The following is a 14637-nucleotide window of genomic DNA, read 5'->3' as shown; positions in this document are numbered from 1 at the left end:
TTGTATAAAATTGATCTACTTCTGTTTCAATTATTATGCTAATTGAGTTAAAAGATAAAGGTATTGCAATTAATTCAATCAAAATGTCAAGGTTTACAAATTCAACAAGAAAAATCTTGATGTACTTGGTGATTATTACTTCTATAGCTGACTGAATATTTTCTTTTTTATACTCCATTTATCAATGTATGTCCCTGAATTTGAATTATCCACTGAAGCATAACATAGTCAACTTATAAGAAGGATTGCCTTACTAGTTAATAGTTATATATGTAATTTATTTTGTTAATAACGTTTGCTGTAACATGTAAGTAAGAACAAGTTGTGGAGCATCTTCAATTTGAGAAAAATAAGCAACTCACATTGAGATGAGTTGAGAAATCACTTTAAAGTGGTCACACACTCACAAAATGTCACATTGTTGTTAACCAATTTGAGAAAATAAGTAATCCTTACACAACTAACATGTGTTTGCTTCTTTTTAATAATAAGAAACCTTTTGTTTGAAGCATAACTGACAATAACAACAACCAAACCTTATCCCACTAAATGGGGTCGGCTATTTGGGTCAAATTACGTCATTAATCTCCAAGTCTTCCTAATAATTTATCAATTTTTTTTAATGTTAAAAGATTGATGTTATAGACTCCATTTCAATTCACCTTTTTTTTGGCCTACAGGAAGAAGCAATAAATCAAAATTGAAAAATCTAACAAAAAAGTTTTTTTTTTTTTTTTTTGGTGGTGAAATCTAACAAAAAAGTAAAATAACTAATTACATTCCTAAGCTTTTTAGACATATAAATGATGCTTTTATATCTATTAATATATATGTATTAGTGTCCTGCATTGTGGTTTGTATTCCCAAATTACCTTGTGTTGGCTGCTATGTATTTTTTATAAGAATTTCATCTAGTTGTGTTTAAACTATTCAGAAAGAAAAAGTTAACTGATCATTGGAGGAGGTTCATCTTTCCTATAATGTGGCGCTCTAAATGGATTGAGTTGAAAATAAAGAAACTCGACTCTCAAAAGCACAGAAATACGTAAAAGAGATTGCGGCTATTGATCAACAAAAACAGCTTGATTTTTTGAAGTTTGCAGTAGACGATTTTGGTGTCAAGTCAGTACCTAGATCTGAGGGAATTCGAAGGACTAAAGTAATAGGAAAAGAGCTGAAGAATGTGACTTATCATCATATATGTCTAACCATTGTTTTTTCCCAGTGTACTATGGTATGAAATTACTTGGTTTGTTGTAGTATTTTCTTTTCCCAGTGTATTTTGCTTTGATCGTAATCTTTTCTCTCTCCTCTTCTGTCTAGAGAATAAAAACCGAGCTCATGATGGTCCCGTAGAATGTTTTTGTGATGATGTCGTTGGTAAGTAGCCATAATATAATGTTTTTTTTTTTTTTTTTTAATTTAACTATTATCATTTGACTCAGTTATTGTGTGAATCAAACAAGGGTTCAAGAGTTACGTACAAGATATTCATCTTTCATCGTTGGTAAGTAGCCACAATATAATGTTTTGATTAATTGTTATATGTTTCTACATTCCATGAGATTCTAAATTTTTAATCCCACGTTCTGTTTCATTGATAGGGATGGCAATTGGACCCAGGTCCGATGGACACCCGCAAAAAATACCCGCAATGGGAATGTAAAACCCCGGTTTTATGGGTATGGGTTTGGGTCCGGGTAATTACCCGCAAATTTAGATGGGTATGGGTGCGGGTAAGGGGAAATACTTGGGTGACATTAATGTCACCGTGACATTAAATCTGGGCCACAGAAAGGCCAAGATAGATGTGTTGTGTGGCCCAGATACAATGACAATGTGTGTTGTGTGGCCCAGATTTAATGTCACGGTGACATTAATGTCACCAAAGTGCTACTCGCGGGTAAGGGCAATATATTACCCAGCTCCGCAACCCGCATATACATATTTATTGAATATAATTAATATTTTATTTATTTTTGGTGTATAATTATTTAATATATTTAGCTATTTAAGGATAAACATAAACCTAAAAACTTATATGGTAATTGTTTCATCCTTACCTTCATAAGCTCACAATTTGATGTTTATTTTAGCATGTAGTTTTTTTATATGTATTTTGAATGTTTTTATTTTAATTTTCGAGGAATATTTTGGATTTTTTTTATTTGGTTAAATACTACGATTTCTACTATTTTATGAGTTGCTTTAAAAAAAATTGGATCATAGTTTTATTTCAATTGTTATGTTTTTAATTGTCTTTTTATAATTAAAGTGCGGGTAATGGGTACGGGTATGAGCACTTAGGTGCCCACAGGGGTATGTGGAAGGGCACTAAAGTTGTTACCCACGAGGATACGGGCTCGGATACCGGTATTTTTTACAAACACGGATATGGGAAAGGTACTATAGTACCCTACCCATTGGGTACCAATTGTCATCCCTATTCATTGATATGAAAAGGTAATGCTGATAATGTTGGGGAGATCAAGTTAAACGATATGTGGGCATCTGTAGATCATCAAAAAGATAATGATAAATCCTTCATTGACATGATTGAAAATGTTGAAGCATTGTTGTCGCAAGTTGAGAATTTGAAAAGTCGGATTGATACCTTGAAAAATGAAAATCCACGAAAGTTCTGTTCTGCAACTCAATCGAACATAGTTGGGCCATCTAATGGATTTAATCGTTCTGTTCATAATTCTGCTTCTTTTGCCGGTAAAGAAATTCTGGTTCCAGGTAGTTTCGCTAAAGCTGAGTTATATACTGAAGATCAACTTTTGACTGACAATGCATTATCAACTCGAGAAGGGATAACTCCTTCAGTTGAGTCTGCCAATAGGACCCAGTTTGAGGTTCAGGGAGAAAATGTAAGCTTTTATTATTCATTACCAACTAAATTCTGATTTAGTTGGTATATATTTTGCTGCACCAAGAAATGAGTTCATTATTACATTATGTGAATATGTGGATCTTGCTCTTTCTTGAAGGATGCTTTTATTTTTATTTATTGGAGATATATTATTTAAGGAAGGACTGTTTCTTGATGTACTTGGGAGATTATTACATCAATATATACAGTTTCTACAAAGCTATTGGCATCGGTGTCAGTTAAATATTATACAGTAACTTGCTTATAGGCAAAAGAGTCTTGAGGATTACAAGAGCAATAACCAAACAGAAAATACAGTTTTTGTTTTCTACCTTAACTTTATGGTTGTTAGTTTTTAACTAGAAAATTGAAGTATGAGAAGTATAAGTGACACTTTGTGGTTGGTTTAAGTGACACTCTTGTAAAAAAGAGTGTTACTACTCTTCCAAAATTATTCTCTTTAAGAAAGTTGTATTATGGGTTTGAAGATGAAGAAGTGAGATGTTATTTTTCATATTTATGGGTTTTAATTTTGGGTCATGCTAACAAGTTTTCTTAGGGCACTTGTTAAGGATTCAAAAATAGAAACAATTGATAATTTTTATGTAGAAAAAATTGTTTTTTGATGTTTCTATTTGTTAAATACACGAATCCCAATAAATTTTTTCTACTTTAAGGCTATGTTTGGATTGGTGGTATGTCGTGGAATGGAATGGAATAGAGCAGTAAATTATTAGATTCCATTGTTTGGATTTTGCAAATAATGAATGAAGTGGAATAGAACACAATGGAACTCATTCCATTCCATCAAATCCTTCAAATTTTCATTCCGCAATTTGGGATGTATGCAATGGAATGAAGCTTCAGTACAGTTAAAGTATTACCCTTTTATCCTATTTCTTTAAAATACATTATTTCAAGACCTCAAAGATTTCATCAATTCTCAAATACAATTTTGAGTGTCTTGTCAAATATTGGTGCATTTTCCATTATTATAAATACAAAGTAGAATATATATCGAATTGAGATTAATGAAAGTAATATTAATTAAAATTATAATTGAAAAAAATAATTAATACTACGTTGAAAAGTTAAATGTGCCAATTATTTTGAGACAATTTTTGTGTGTGAAAATAACTCAGTTTTTTTGGGACGATGGACAAACCTAAAAACATGTATTTTACCAAAACTAAGTTTCTATTAGTAGATTTCTTAGTCAATATAATATTGTAAGAGTACTCGTTAGTAGGAAACACTAAAGTTGACTCATTGACGAAGTAAACTCGCACATTAAAGGAAACTAATGCACAAAATATAGACCAGGTCAAGAGGAAGATGCTTCCTTCATTGGGCCCCCCACATAACCAATAATACCACAAACTGGATGGGAACTAAAAATCATGTCTCCTTCAAAGACTTGTAGCTAAGAAGATGAAGTTGCATTCTTTAGGGATGTTGCTTTCAATTTTTCATATCCACACATACTATAGACTTATCTTATGCAGTGACATATACGTATGTAGAACAATACATGAATTAAAATATCAAAATTGGCGTGTGAGAATGAGAATGACCAAGGAGCATATGCTAGTAGTCACACAACATTATAAAGGTTGTTTATGGTCATTCATTAGATCTAAAACAAAAATTTATGAACTTGACAAAATATTTCATTTTAAATTTCCTTGGTTCAAAAATGTTGATTGCCTTTTGTTGGTATATGACTCAAAATTGAGTCTTTGTGTTTCTGAGGAATCGTGACACGATTTAGCAAACGTGTCACGATTTTCTTATGCCGTGAGTATGTTTTGCAGGGTGGCAAAACGTGACACGATTTGGGAAATCGTGACACGATTTTGACAGATCTGAAACACGTTTTAAGCATTCTTTGACCCATTTTGTTGAGTAAGCTTGGTGAATCTCATGGAAACCAAAGGAGGGAACTTTTAGGGTTTTAGATACTAAAGGTTGAGGGTCTTTGGGTGAGGTTCAAAGCTTCAAGATGTGAATCTTGGAGAACCAAAAGAGGGGGCTCTTGGGAAAAGGGTTGGTGCCTTTTGGGGAAGATTCATGGGGTTGGGAAACACATGAGTGAAGAGTCTTTTGTAAGCAACATGGGTGAGTCTTGTGAAACCAAAAGAGAAGATCCTTAGTGAAATCAAAGGTTAAGGGTTGGTTCTCTTTTGGGGGTTAGATTCTAGTGTTGGGAAACAATTGTAAACACCTTGGGAGAGTGAAAATTCATGAGTGTCTTGTTCATTGGTGAGATTGGGAAAATGGGTAGAAATTAGGGTTGTTCTTTGTGAGCTTGTTGAAGCTAATTTCTTGTAACCCATTTGTATCTCTTTGTAAGAACTCATTGATAGTGGATTGGAGAGATCAATCTCTCCCCCAGAGTAGGTCAAGTTGGACCGAACTGGGTGAACATTTCTTGGTGTTGTTATTTTTCTTTACTCTCTTTATCTTGTTTATTCCTTGGTTGGATTGTGGTTTTGCTATGCACTTGGTTTATAGACTAGGTTTATATTGTTGTTGTTGCTTGTGGTTAATTTTTGGTTGTTGGTTGCCATTGATACTTGCTCCACACATCATAGTTTGTATTGGTGTGAAATTTGAGTCCGGAATTCACAACAATTGGCGCCCACCGTGGGGAAAGGGGAGAAGTTTGTCAAGTGTGCACCATGGGTACCAAAGGTTACATCTTGGAGATGGAAGCAAGCATGGTTCAATGGAAGTGTATGGAAGCATTGAAGGTTGAGGTTTCGAAGCCGGTCATCCTAGCACAATCGAAGAAGGTAAAGTGTGAAGAGAGGAGGTCATGATGGTGATGTCGTGGCGGTGATGTGTGTGTTCCCAATTATTAAGTTCAGCCTGGAGAGGCGGTGTGAATAATACTCATGATCAACCTTTGAGGTGGAGTGGCAAGGTGGAAGCATAGTGTGTGTACACATTTGGAAGTTGAGGTAGAGAAAGCTCAACTTGAGGTGGAGTTGATGACACCGGGAATGGTACGACTATGGAGGCCTTGGGTGATATGCTCTAGTTGTGAGCATGTGAATTCTTCATGAGGACGGAAGGCATTCCGGGGTTTGAAGAATGTTTGGCATGGCTTGTGGAATTACCGGAAAAGGCCAATGGTAATTGGAGGCAAGTGAATCTTTGGGAGGACGGATTTGATCACTCCGGGGGCCGAAGAGGTTATGGTGTAGGCTTGTGGAACTACCTAAAAATCCTAGTGTAGTTGGATGCAAGGAACTTCAAGAGGGCGGAAGGCATTCCGAGGTTTGAAGAGGTAAAGGTGAGAAAACTTGTGGAACTACAAAGTGTAGTTGGATGCAAGGAATAAGACTTGGAAGCTTGTGGAACTACCGAGGGTGGTTGGATGCAAGTGGAGGTCGGTGTGTGGATCAAGGTTCAAGCGGGTCTTTGGACTTGATTGGTTTTGTCTTGGGGAATAGTTCAAGGCAAGGTTAAGGAGCAAGATGGTTGATGGTTAAAGTGGCATCGCCATCAATTTAGAGTCAAGGTGGAGAATGTTGGTATATGACTCAAAATTGAGTCTTTGTGTTTCTGAGGAATCGTGACACGATTTAGCAAACGTGTCACGATTTTCTTATGCCGTGAGTATGTTTTGCAGGGTGGCAAAACGTGACACGATTTGGGAAATCGTGACACGATTTTGACAGATCTGAAACACGTTTTAAGCATTCTTTGACCCATTTTGTTGAGTAAGCTTGGTGAATCTCATGGAAACCAAAGGAGGGAACTTTTAGGGTTTTAGATACTAAAGGTTGAGGGTCTTTGGGTGAGGTTCAAAGCTTCAAGATGTGAATCTTGGAGAACCAAAAGAGGGGGCTCTTGGGAAAAGGGTTGGTGCCTTTTGGGGAAGATTCATGGGGTTGGGAAACACATGAGTGAAGAGTCTTTTGTAAGCAACATGGGTGAGTCTTGTGAAACCAAAAGAGAAGATCCTTAGTGAAATCAAAGGTTAAGGGTTGGTTCTCTTTTGGGGGTTAGATTCTAGTGTTGGGAAACAATTGTAAACACCTTGGGAGAGTGAAAATTCATGAGTGTCTTGTTCATTGGTGAGATTGGGAAAATGGGTAGAAATTAGGGTTGTTCTTTGTGAGCTTGTTGAAGCTAATTTCTTGTAACCCATTTGTATCTCTTTGTAAGAACTCATTGATAGTGGATTGGAGAGATCAATCTCTCCCCCAGAGTAGGTCAAGTTGGACCGAACTGGGTGAACATTTCTTGGTGTTGTTATTTTTCTTTACTCTCTTTATCTTGTTTATTCCTTGGTTGGATTGTGGTTTTGCTATGCACTTGGTTTATAGACTAGGTTTATATTGTTGTTGTTGCTTGTGGTTAATTTTTGGTTGTTGGTTGCCATTGATACTTGCTCCACACATCATAGTTTGTATTGGTGTGAAATTTGAGTCCGGAATTCACAACACCTTTCTTATTATTTGCAGTTTGATTGTGGGAACTCAATGTGCTGCCACTGTGACATCTCATCAACTTCAAATGGAAGAAAATGCTATATTGAAAAGTGGATGGTGGTATACATCTGATCCACACTTCAATATCTCTGATCGTTGTAATTGGTCTGATATATCTTGCAACAAGGCTGGAAGCATAAAAGCAATCAACATAGACCCTTTGAGATATCAACTTGCAACACTTAACTTGTCTACTCTCAACTATTCTGCTTTTAACAATTTAGAAAGCCTTGTTGTAAGAGAAACTGTACTACAAGGGAGTATCCCAAAAGAAATTGGGAATCTCTCTAAGCTCACTCATCTTGATTTGTCTCGCAATTTTCTTAAAGGTGAGCTACCTCCTGAATTGTGGTTGCTAAAAAATCTCACTTTCTTAGATCTATCTTACAATATATTCAAAGGTGAGATACCTTCTTCATTGGGAAATCTCAAACAATTACAGGAGCTAGATATCTCTCACAACAACCTTAAAGGTTCCATTCCTCATGAGTTGGGGTTATTGGAAAATCTCAATAGATTAGATCTATCTCACAACAAAATTCAAGGTTCCATTCCTCATGAGTTTGCAGCTCTCACAGACTTAGCATACCTTGACCTTTCATATAATTTACTCATAGGTACGCTTCCTTCCAATTGGTTTCGATCTAATTATTATCTAATTTCCGGGGACTTCAGTCACAACCTCATTAGTGGTCAAATCCCTTCTTATATTGGCGACATTGAAAAACTTAATTTAAACAATAATAATCTCACTGGAATAATTCCCCAATCTCTCTGTAATGTCTATTTGGTGGACATTTCATACAATTGTTTGGAGGGTCCCATTCCAAATTGTCTTCAGGTTTATCCAAATTGTCCTGGTCTTTATACAACAAACATGGAAAAGTACTATTATGTATGTCCATTTAACCAATTCCAGCCTTGGTCACCACACAAGAAAAATAATAAATTAAAGCACATTGTTGTCATTGTTATTCCGATCCTTATTATTCTAGTCATAGTCTTCTTACTTCTCATATGTTTAAATCGTCATCATGATTCTTCTGAGAAGTTGCATGGAAACTCAACAAAAACAAAGAATGGAGATATGTTTTGTATATGGAATTATGATGGGAAGATAGCATACGATGACATCATCAAAGCAACAGAAGACTTTGACATGAGATATTGCATTGGAACAGGAGCATATGGAAGTGTTTACAAGGCACAATTACCAAGTGGCAAGGTTGTTGCCTTAAAGAAACTTCACGGCTATGAAGCCGAAGTTCCATCTTTTGATGAGAGTTTCAGAAATGAAGCGAGAATATTATCAGAAATAAAGCACCGACATATTGTGAAGCTTTATGGATTCTGCTTGCACAAAAGAGTCATGTTTTTGATCTATCAATACATGGAGAGAGGGAGCTTGTTCTCTGTCTTGTATGATGATGTAGAAGCCATGGAATTCAAGTGGAGAAAAAGGGTTAATGCTGTTAAAGGAGTTGCATTTGCTCTATCTTATCTTCACCATGATTGCACTGCTCCAATCGTGCATAGAGATGTATCTAGTAGCAATATATTGCTAAACTCTGAGTGGCAGGCTAGTGTTTGTGACTTTGGCACAACTCGACTCTTTCAATATGATTCATCCAATCGAACTATAGTCGCTGGAACTATTGGATATATTGCTCCTGGTAAATTAATCATTGATATTTTTTCTTTTCATGTTCTGTTGTTTTCATGCTAAGTAGTAATTTTAAATTATTTTCTTTAGATTCTTTTAAATACTCATAGTGATATGATTAATGCAGAGCTTGCATATACTATGGCTGTGAATGAAAAGTGTGATGTATATAGTTTTGGTGTAGTCGCACTTGAAGCTTTAGTTGGAAGGCACCCTGGGGATTTATTGTCATCACTTCAATCAACATCAACAAGAAGTCTCAAACTATGTCAAGTATTAGACCAACGTCTTCCATTTCCAAATAATGACATAGTTATACGTGACATAATTCATGTGGCCGTGGTAGCATTTGCATGCTTAAATGTCAATCCTCGTTCTCGACCAACAATGAAATGTGTGTCACAAAGTTTTGTCACCGAGCTTCCACTATTAAGCATTCTTTTGAGTGAAGTTTCAGTGCAGCAACTCATGAGTCATGAACTCAAAGAATTATTTTATATTGCAAACCCTTGAAAGAAAAACTTTCAGATGAATTAAGTTGTTTGTGTTATTTTTCAATAAAGACATTGTCTATTTTTTTTTTATATATATGTTCAGTTATTTCAAATATATGTATCCATGTGTCTTCATGTTTTCTGATTTTGAATAAAATTGAACTGCTTTTGGTTCCATTAATTATTATGTTAATGTAAATATGTAATTAAAAAAAATAAAGGTATTGCAATTACTTCAATCAAAATCTACAAATTCCACACAAAAATCTTGATGTACTTTGGGATTATTACTTCAATAACTGAAGGAATATTTTCATTTTTATACTCCATTTAGTCATTGTATGTCCTTTGATATTATTTTTTGAGTAAACCAAACTACTATGAGTTATGGATAACCTACATATACTTTCGAACAAACTATTGGCATTTACCAGTCACCAGAAACAGTTAAATACCAAAAGAGCCAAGGGATTACAAGAGCGATAACCAAACAGAAATTAGTTCTGCTTGGCCAGAATGATGGACATACAAGAGGAGGTGGGTTGGCGTGTGGTTGAAGAAACGATGAGCATGTTGGAAGAAGGAAAACATCGAGAAGTGGAAGGAGAGATGAATTTGGTGAGAGGGTTGAGATTGTTTTGAAGAATGAAAACGTGGATTTCAAGTAATGTTTTCGATGTTTTGTTCTTTGATGATTGAAGTATGCTGAAACATTTTCGCTCTATTTGAATCCATATTCTTCTTGAGTTGTTGTTGCGTTTCACCAAGGTTAGTACATACTAACTGACTATCCACCAAAGAGCTTCTCATATAACAGGAGTTGAACTGACGCTCTTGCGAGGTATTAATCAACTCCTTGAAAACTGAATTAATATTCGTTCACAATTGAGAATCGTCTATTAAACTAGTTTTGTAGAGAAAATAATTGTTTCAAAGATAATCATCGTAGCAGCACACAATATATTTACAATCATCCTGATTAGTAAAAAATACACATGTGTAGAAGCCATTTCACAGGGAAAAGATAAAGCTACTAAATAGTACACAATTGAATTAGATCCTGATTTACAAGACAGTGAAGAGCGATTAGGTACCTGTATGAGCCTTTTGGAGATTCTCTCGAATACATCATGGTTTGTTATGTATGCACCAGTTGAGTTCAAACCAACATCAACATGTCATGAGCTGAACTCACATTAGATTCAATATCTGCGAAGCCAAGTTCAGTAACTATCTGATTATGTACAGTTCCACCTTTGCTAAATCCAAGGATGATTGTCTTAGGGGTGAAGCAAGATGGTATGAGCCGAAATGATTTTTTTAACCTGCATTACAAGGAATATGTAATAATTGCAAGTTGGAGAGTACCTATGTGTCCATATCCATTCAAATGCAAATTTTAGTAAATAATCCTTTAGGCTCATGACATAGTATAGCAATGTTGGGAATAACAGATCACAGAAAATAGCGCTTTTTCAAATTCTGCTACACAAAAGGGTTATGTTATAGTGCTACTATTTGACACCATTTGGTACTTACAGCGCTGATAATATGATTTTCTTGATTAAGAACCTCTTTATTTGATAATTTTTTTTTCATCATTTGCTTAACATTCTCCACATTTCCTTATCTCTATTTTGTGGTGAAAAATTTCTCAACTTCACATAGTCTCTGACACCTTTTTTATCCATATTCACTGCCTCTTTTAGCACTCTCTTGGACTTCAAAAAAATCTCAAAAGTAACAAGAAGCAAATAGATACGAAGTCAATATTATATCGTTAGAATCGTAAGCTGATCACACTCTGTCAAACTAGTTATTTAGAATTTTTTTAGAGTCATTTAGCACGGTTTGTAGTCGAGGTACATGGTGTTTTAGTTGATTTTAGCAAGAGCTAAGTTTTATGTCTGGTATGCTACCTCAGAGAACAATGTGGATGTTATAGTGATGAAAATGAAGCAAGAAAAAGAAGTAGAAGAATTAAAGAAATCGCGACACGATTAGAAGCAATTGCGGTTCGATATGAGCTACAAAAATTGAGTACATTCGTCGAAAATTGTGGTGCTATATGAAGCAATGGTGATGCAGCTTGGGCCGTGTGAAGCAGTGATACCATACGTGGATTAGTAGTAAATTGCAGCGTAATCTGTATGAATTGGGGCGCGATCCCGACACTGAAACCTAGTCCACAAAAGTCAAATGTCAAACCAGAAGTGGGGGTTTGATTTCCTAAGGTTCTAAAGGAAGCTGCAAAGTATAAATAATGTAGAGACTAAGTTGGGTTGTTATGGTTAATTTTTCTCAAAGACCAGAAATTATCTTCTTTTTCTTCTCAAGAACTAATTTGTATCTTTCAGTTTTTTTTAAGGACTAAAATTAGTTTCACTGAAAGTAAAAATACCTTCTTTCAAAGAAAATTGCATTTTATTTGTAAGAAATTCTAATATGGACCACTCATGAACTAGTACTTAATTTTTTTGTTAAAACTACATCAACGATGTATGTCATATGTCATTAGTGTTAATATTTGAAAGAGTCTGTCGGTAGCATATGTTAATGGTTCTACTTATTTTTACGATTGAAATAGTGACTTAAAACAAGTAAAAAAAGTATATTGTTCGGTATTGAACTGATATTAATTTTGTCACATTTTCTCATCTCTTTCTCTCTTCACACTTTCTTCACACATTCAAACATATCCTAAAGTTGACCCATTGACGAAGAAAACTTACACACACTAAAGGAAACTAATTAAGGCTCAAAACTATGGATTTTCAAAGTCTAGACGTAACTAGTGGGGGAAAACTATTGCATAAAGTTATAAGAGAAATATGCGGAAACACATGCATCTTTAGAGTCTAGACTTGTCATAAAAAGTCGTTTATAAATTTCAGGTGAAGTCGAAATGTTTGGAATTGTTCGTAAATGGAGGGGCAGATGCTAATTCCTTCATTGGGCCCCTCACATAACCAATAATCATGTCTCCTTTCAAAGCTTACAATCATATTCTCTTGGAATGTTGCTGATATTAATTTTGTCACACTTTCTCATCTCTTTCTCTCTTCACATTTTCTTCCTACATTCAAACATATCCTAAAGTTGACCCATTGACTAAGAAAAACTCACACACATTAAAAGAAATTAATTAATGTTCAAAACTATGGATTTTCAAAGTCTAGACGTAACTATTCTTAAAAAAAAAAAAAAGGCTAGACGTAACTAGTGGGGGAAAACTATATGCGGAAACACATGCATCTTTAGAGTCTAGACTTGTCATAAATTTCCTTTTATCATAACAACATTTATTAAACACATTTTGTTCCAACAATAACAACATTTTTTTTAAAAATATTTTGACGTTACCTGAAATTTATTAACGGCTTTTGACTCAATGTGTTTTACACATATACCATTTTAATAAATTTATTAACGACTTTTGATTCAATGTGTTTTACATATACCATTTTAATAAATTTATTTATGTCATAAGCTTTCATAAGCTAATATTTGTTCAAGTGTGCAGGACCATAGTCAAAAGTTTACATCATATATGGGTTCTGAAGAACAAATGAGAGCTTAGAAGTCAACAAAAAGGAAGTTTTAAAGCGTCTGAAGAGAAGTGCTCCTGAAGACAAAAGTGCTCCTGAAGACAAAGTGCTCCTGAAGATGATGACGTCATCAGAAGCTGAAGTTCATCAGAAGCTAGTTCAGAAGCGACTTCATCAGAAGCTGAAAATCACCAAAAGCTGAAGATTCAAGATTTAACACTTCAAAAGTTGTCTATTGGATTCGAAAGCAATGCAGAAGACTGGGAATGCAACGCAACGGTAATTTTGTGAAGATTTGAAGGCTTTAGAGGCTTATCTTCAAAGAGCGTTGACAAAGTACAATTGTACGAAGTGTACAACCACTATCTCCACTACTCTGCAGTGTCCACGCTACAAGACAAGAAAACAGCTCCAGAATACAGCTCTGCCTGCAACAATGTTCCTTCACAATGGGAATGGATTTCAAATTGGTTCTTCATAGGACAATGACCAAATCAGGCAAAAGATCATTGGTGATTGATCAAAGCTTCAAACGACTATTTTTGATGTGCTGGCTAAAGATCATTGGTGATTGATCAAAGGTTCAAATTTGTCGAAAATTGTGGTGCTATATAAAGCAATGGTGATGCAGCTTGGGCCGTGTGAAGCAGTGATACCATACATGGATTAGTAGTAAATTGCAGTGTAATCAGTATCAATTGTGGCGCGATCCCGACACTGAAACCTAGTCTACAAAAGTCAAATGTCAAACCATAAGGGGGGTTTGATTTCCTAAGGTTCTAAAGGAAGCTGCAAAGTATAAATAATGTACAGACTAAGTTGTTATGGTTTATTTTTTCTCAAAGACTAAAAATTATCTTCTTTTTCTTCTCAAGAACTAATTTGTATCTTTCAGTTTTTTTTTTAAGGACTAAAATTAGTTTCACTGAAAGTAAAAATACCTACTTTCAAAGAAAATTGCATTTTATTTGTAAGAAATTCTAATAGGGACCACTCATGAACTAGTACTTAATTTTTTGTTAAAACTACATCAACGATATATGTCATATGTCATTAGTGTATATTTGAAAGAGTATGTCGGTAGCAGACGTTAATAGTTCTACTTATTTTTACAATTGAAATAGTGACTTAAAACAAGAAAAAAAAGTATGTAGTTCATACTAAACTGATATTAATTTTGTCACACTCTCATCTCTTTCTCTCTTCACACTTTCTTCCTACATTCAAACATATCCTACAGTTGACCCGTTGATGAAGAAAAGCTCACACACACTAAAGGAAACTAATTAATGCTCAAAACTATGGATTTTCAAAGTCTAGACGTAACTAGTGGGGAAAAACTATTGCATAAAATAATAAGAGAAATATGCGGAAACGGATGCATCTTTAGAGTCTAGACTTGTCATAAATTTCCTTTTATTTTATCATAAGTATGAAAATTCTCCTCGATAACTTTAATTGTTATCTTGCTTTTCTTATGTAGTTTCACCCTCGTCTTATTATTCGCTGAAAAGGAGTCTCGACTGATATGGATAAATTTGTTTAATAAATATTT

At 34.8% G+C, this 14637-nt stretch overlaps 1 protein-coding gene and 1 pseudogene across 3 annotated transcripts in view; both read left to right on the top strand.

Annotated features, from left to right (window-relative positions):
* Nucleotides 1-35: 35 nt before the first annotated feature.
* The window catches only part of LOC146903883 (uncharacterized), a 59700-nt pseudogene continuing 45098 nt past the window's right edge, over nucleotides 36-14637 (top strand). The window contains exons 1-5 of the transcript XR_015020074.1: nucleotides 36-60; nucleotides 916-1234; nucleotides 1324-1376; nucleotides 1809-1815; nucleotides 2464-2873. The product of XR_015020074.1 is annotated as an uncharacterized LOC146903883 (transcript). The remainder of the gene's footprint in view (nucleotides 61-915; nucleotides 1235-1323; nucleotides 1377-1808; nucleotides 1816-2463; nucleotides 2874-14637) is intronic.
* On the top strand, nucleotides 4307-9727 carry LOC146903888 (uncharacterized). Of its 2 annotated transcripts, none has more exons than XM_085728175.1 (3): nucleotides 4307-4487; nucleotides 7351-9050; nucleotides 9168-9727. In XM_085728175.1, exons 2-3 carry the CDS (start codon nucleotides 7403-7405, stop codon nucleotides 9551-9553), a joined length of 2034 nt encoding a protein of 677 aa, XP_085584301.1. In that variant the 5' UTR covers nucleotides 4307-4487; nucleotides 7351-7402; the 3' UTR covers nucleotides 9554-9727. The 2 variants fall into 2 exon arrangements, with proteins under 2 accessions (XP_085584301.1, XP_085584302.1); XM_085728176.1 differs by lacking the exon at nucleotides 4307-4487 and adding an exon at nucleotides 4527-4581 and having other exon boundaries at nucleotides 7332-9050.

Source organism: Medicago sativa, chromosome 7 (assembly GCF_051527215.1).
Source record: "Medicago sativa cultivar Bolivia chromosome 7, Bolivia_mono, whole genome shotgun sequence".
In the NCBI taxonomy this organism is placed as follows: domain Eukaryota; kingdom Viridiplantae; phylum Streptophyta; class Magnoliopsida; order Fabales; family Fabaceae; genus Medicago; species Medicago sativa.
Note: the sequence above shows the minus strand (reverse complement) of the source record. Positions and strands in the feature narration are given on the sequence as shown.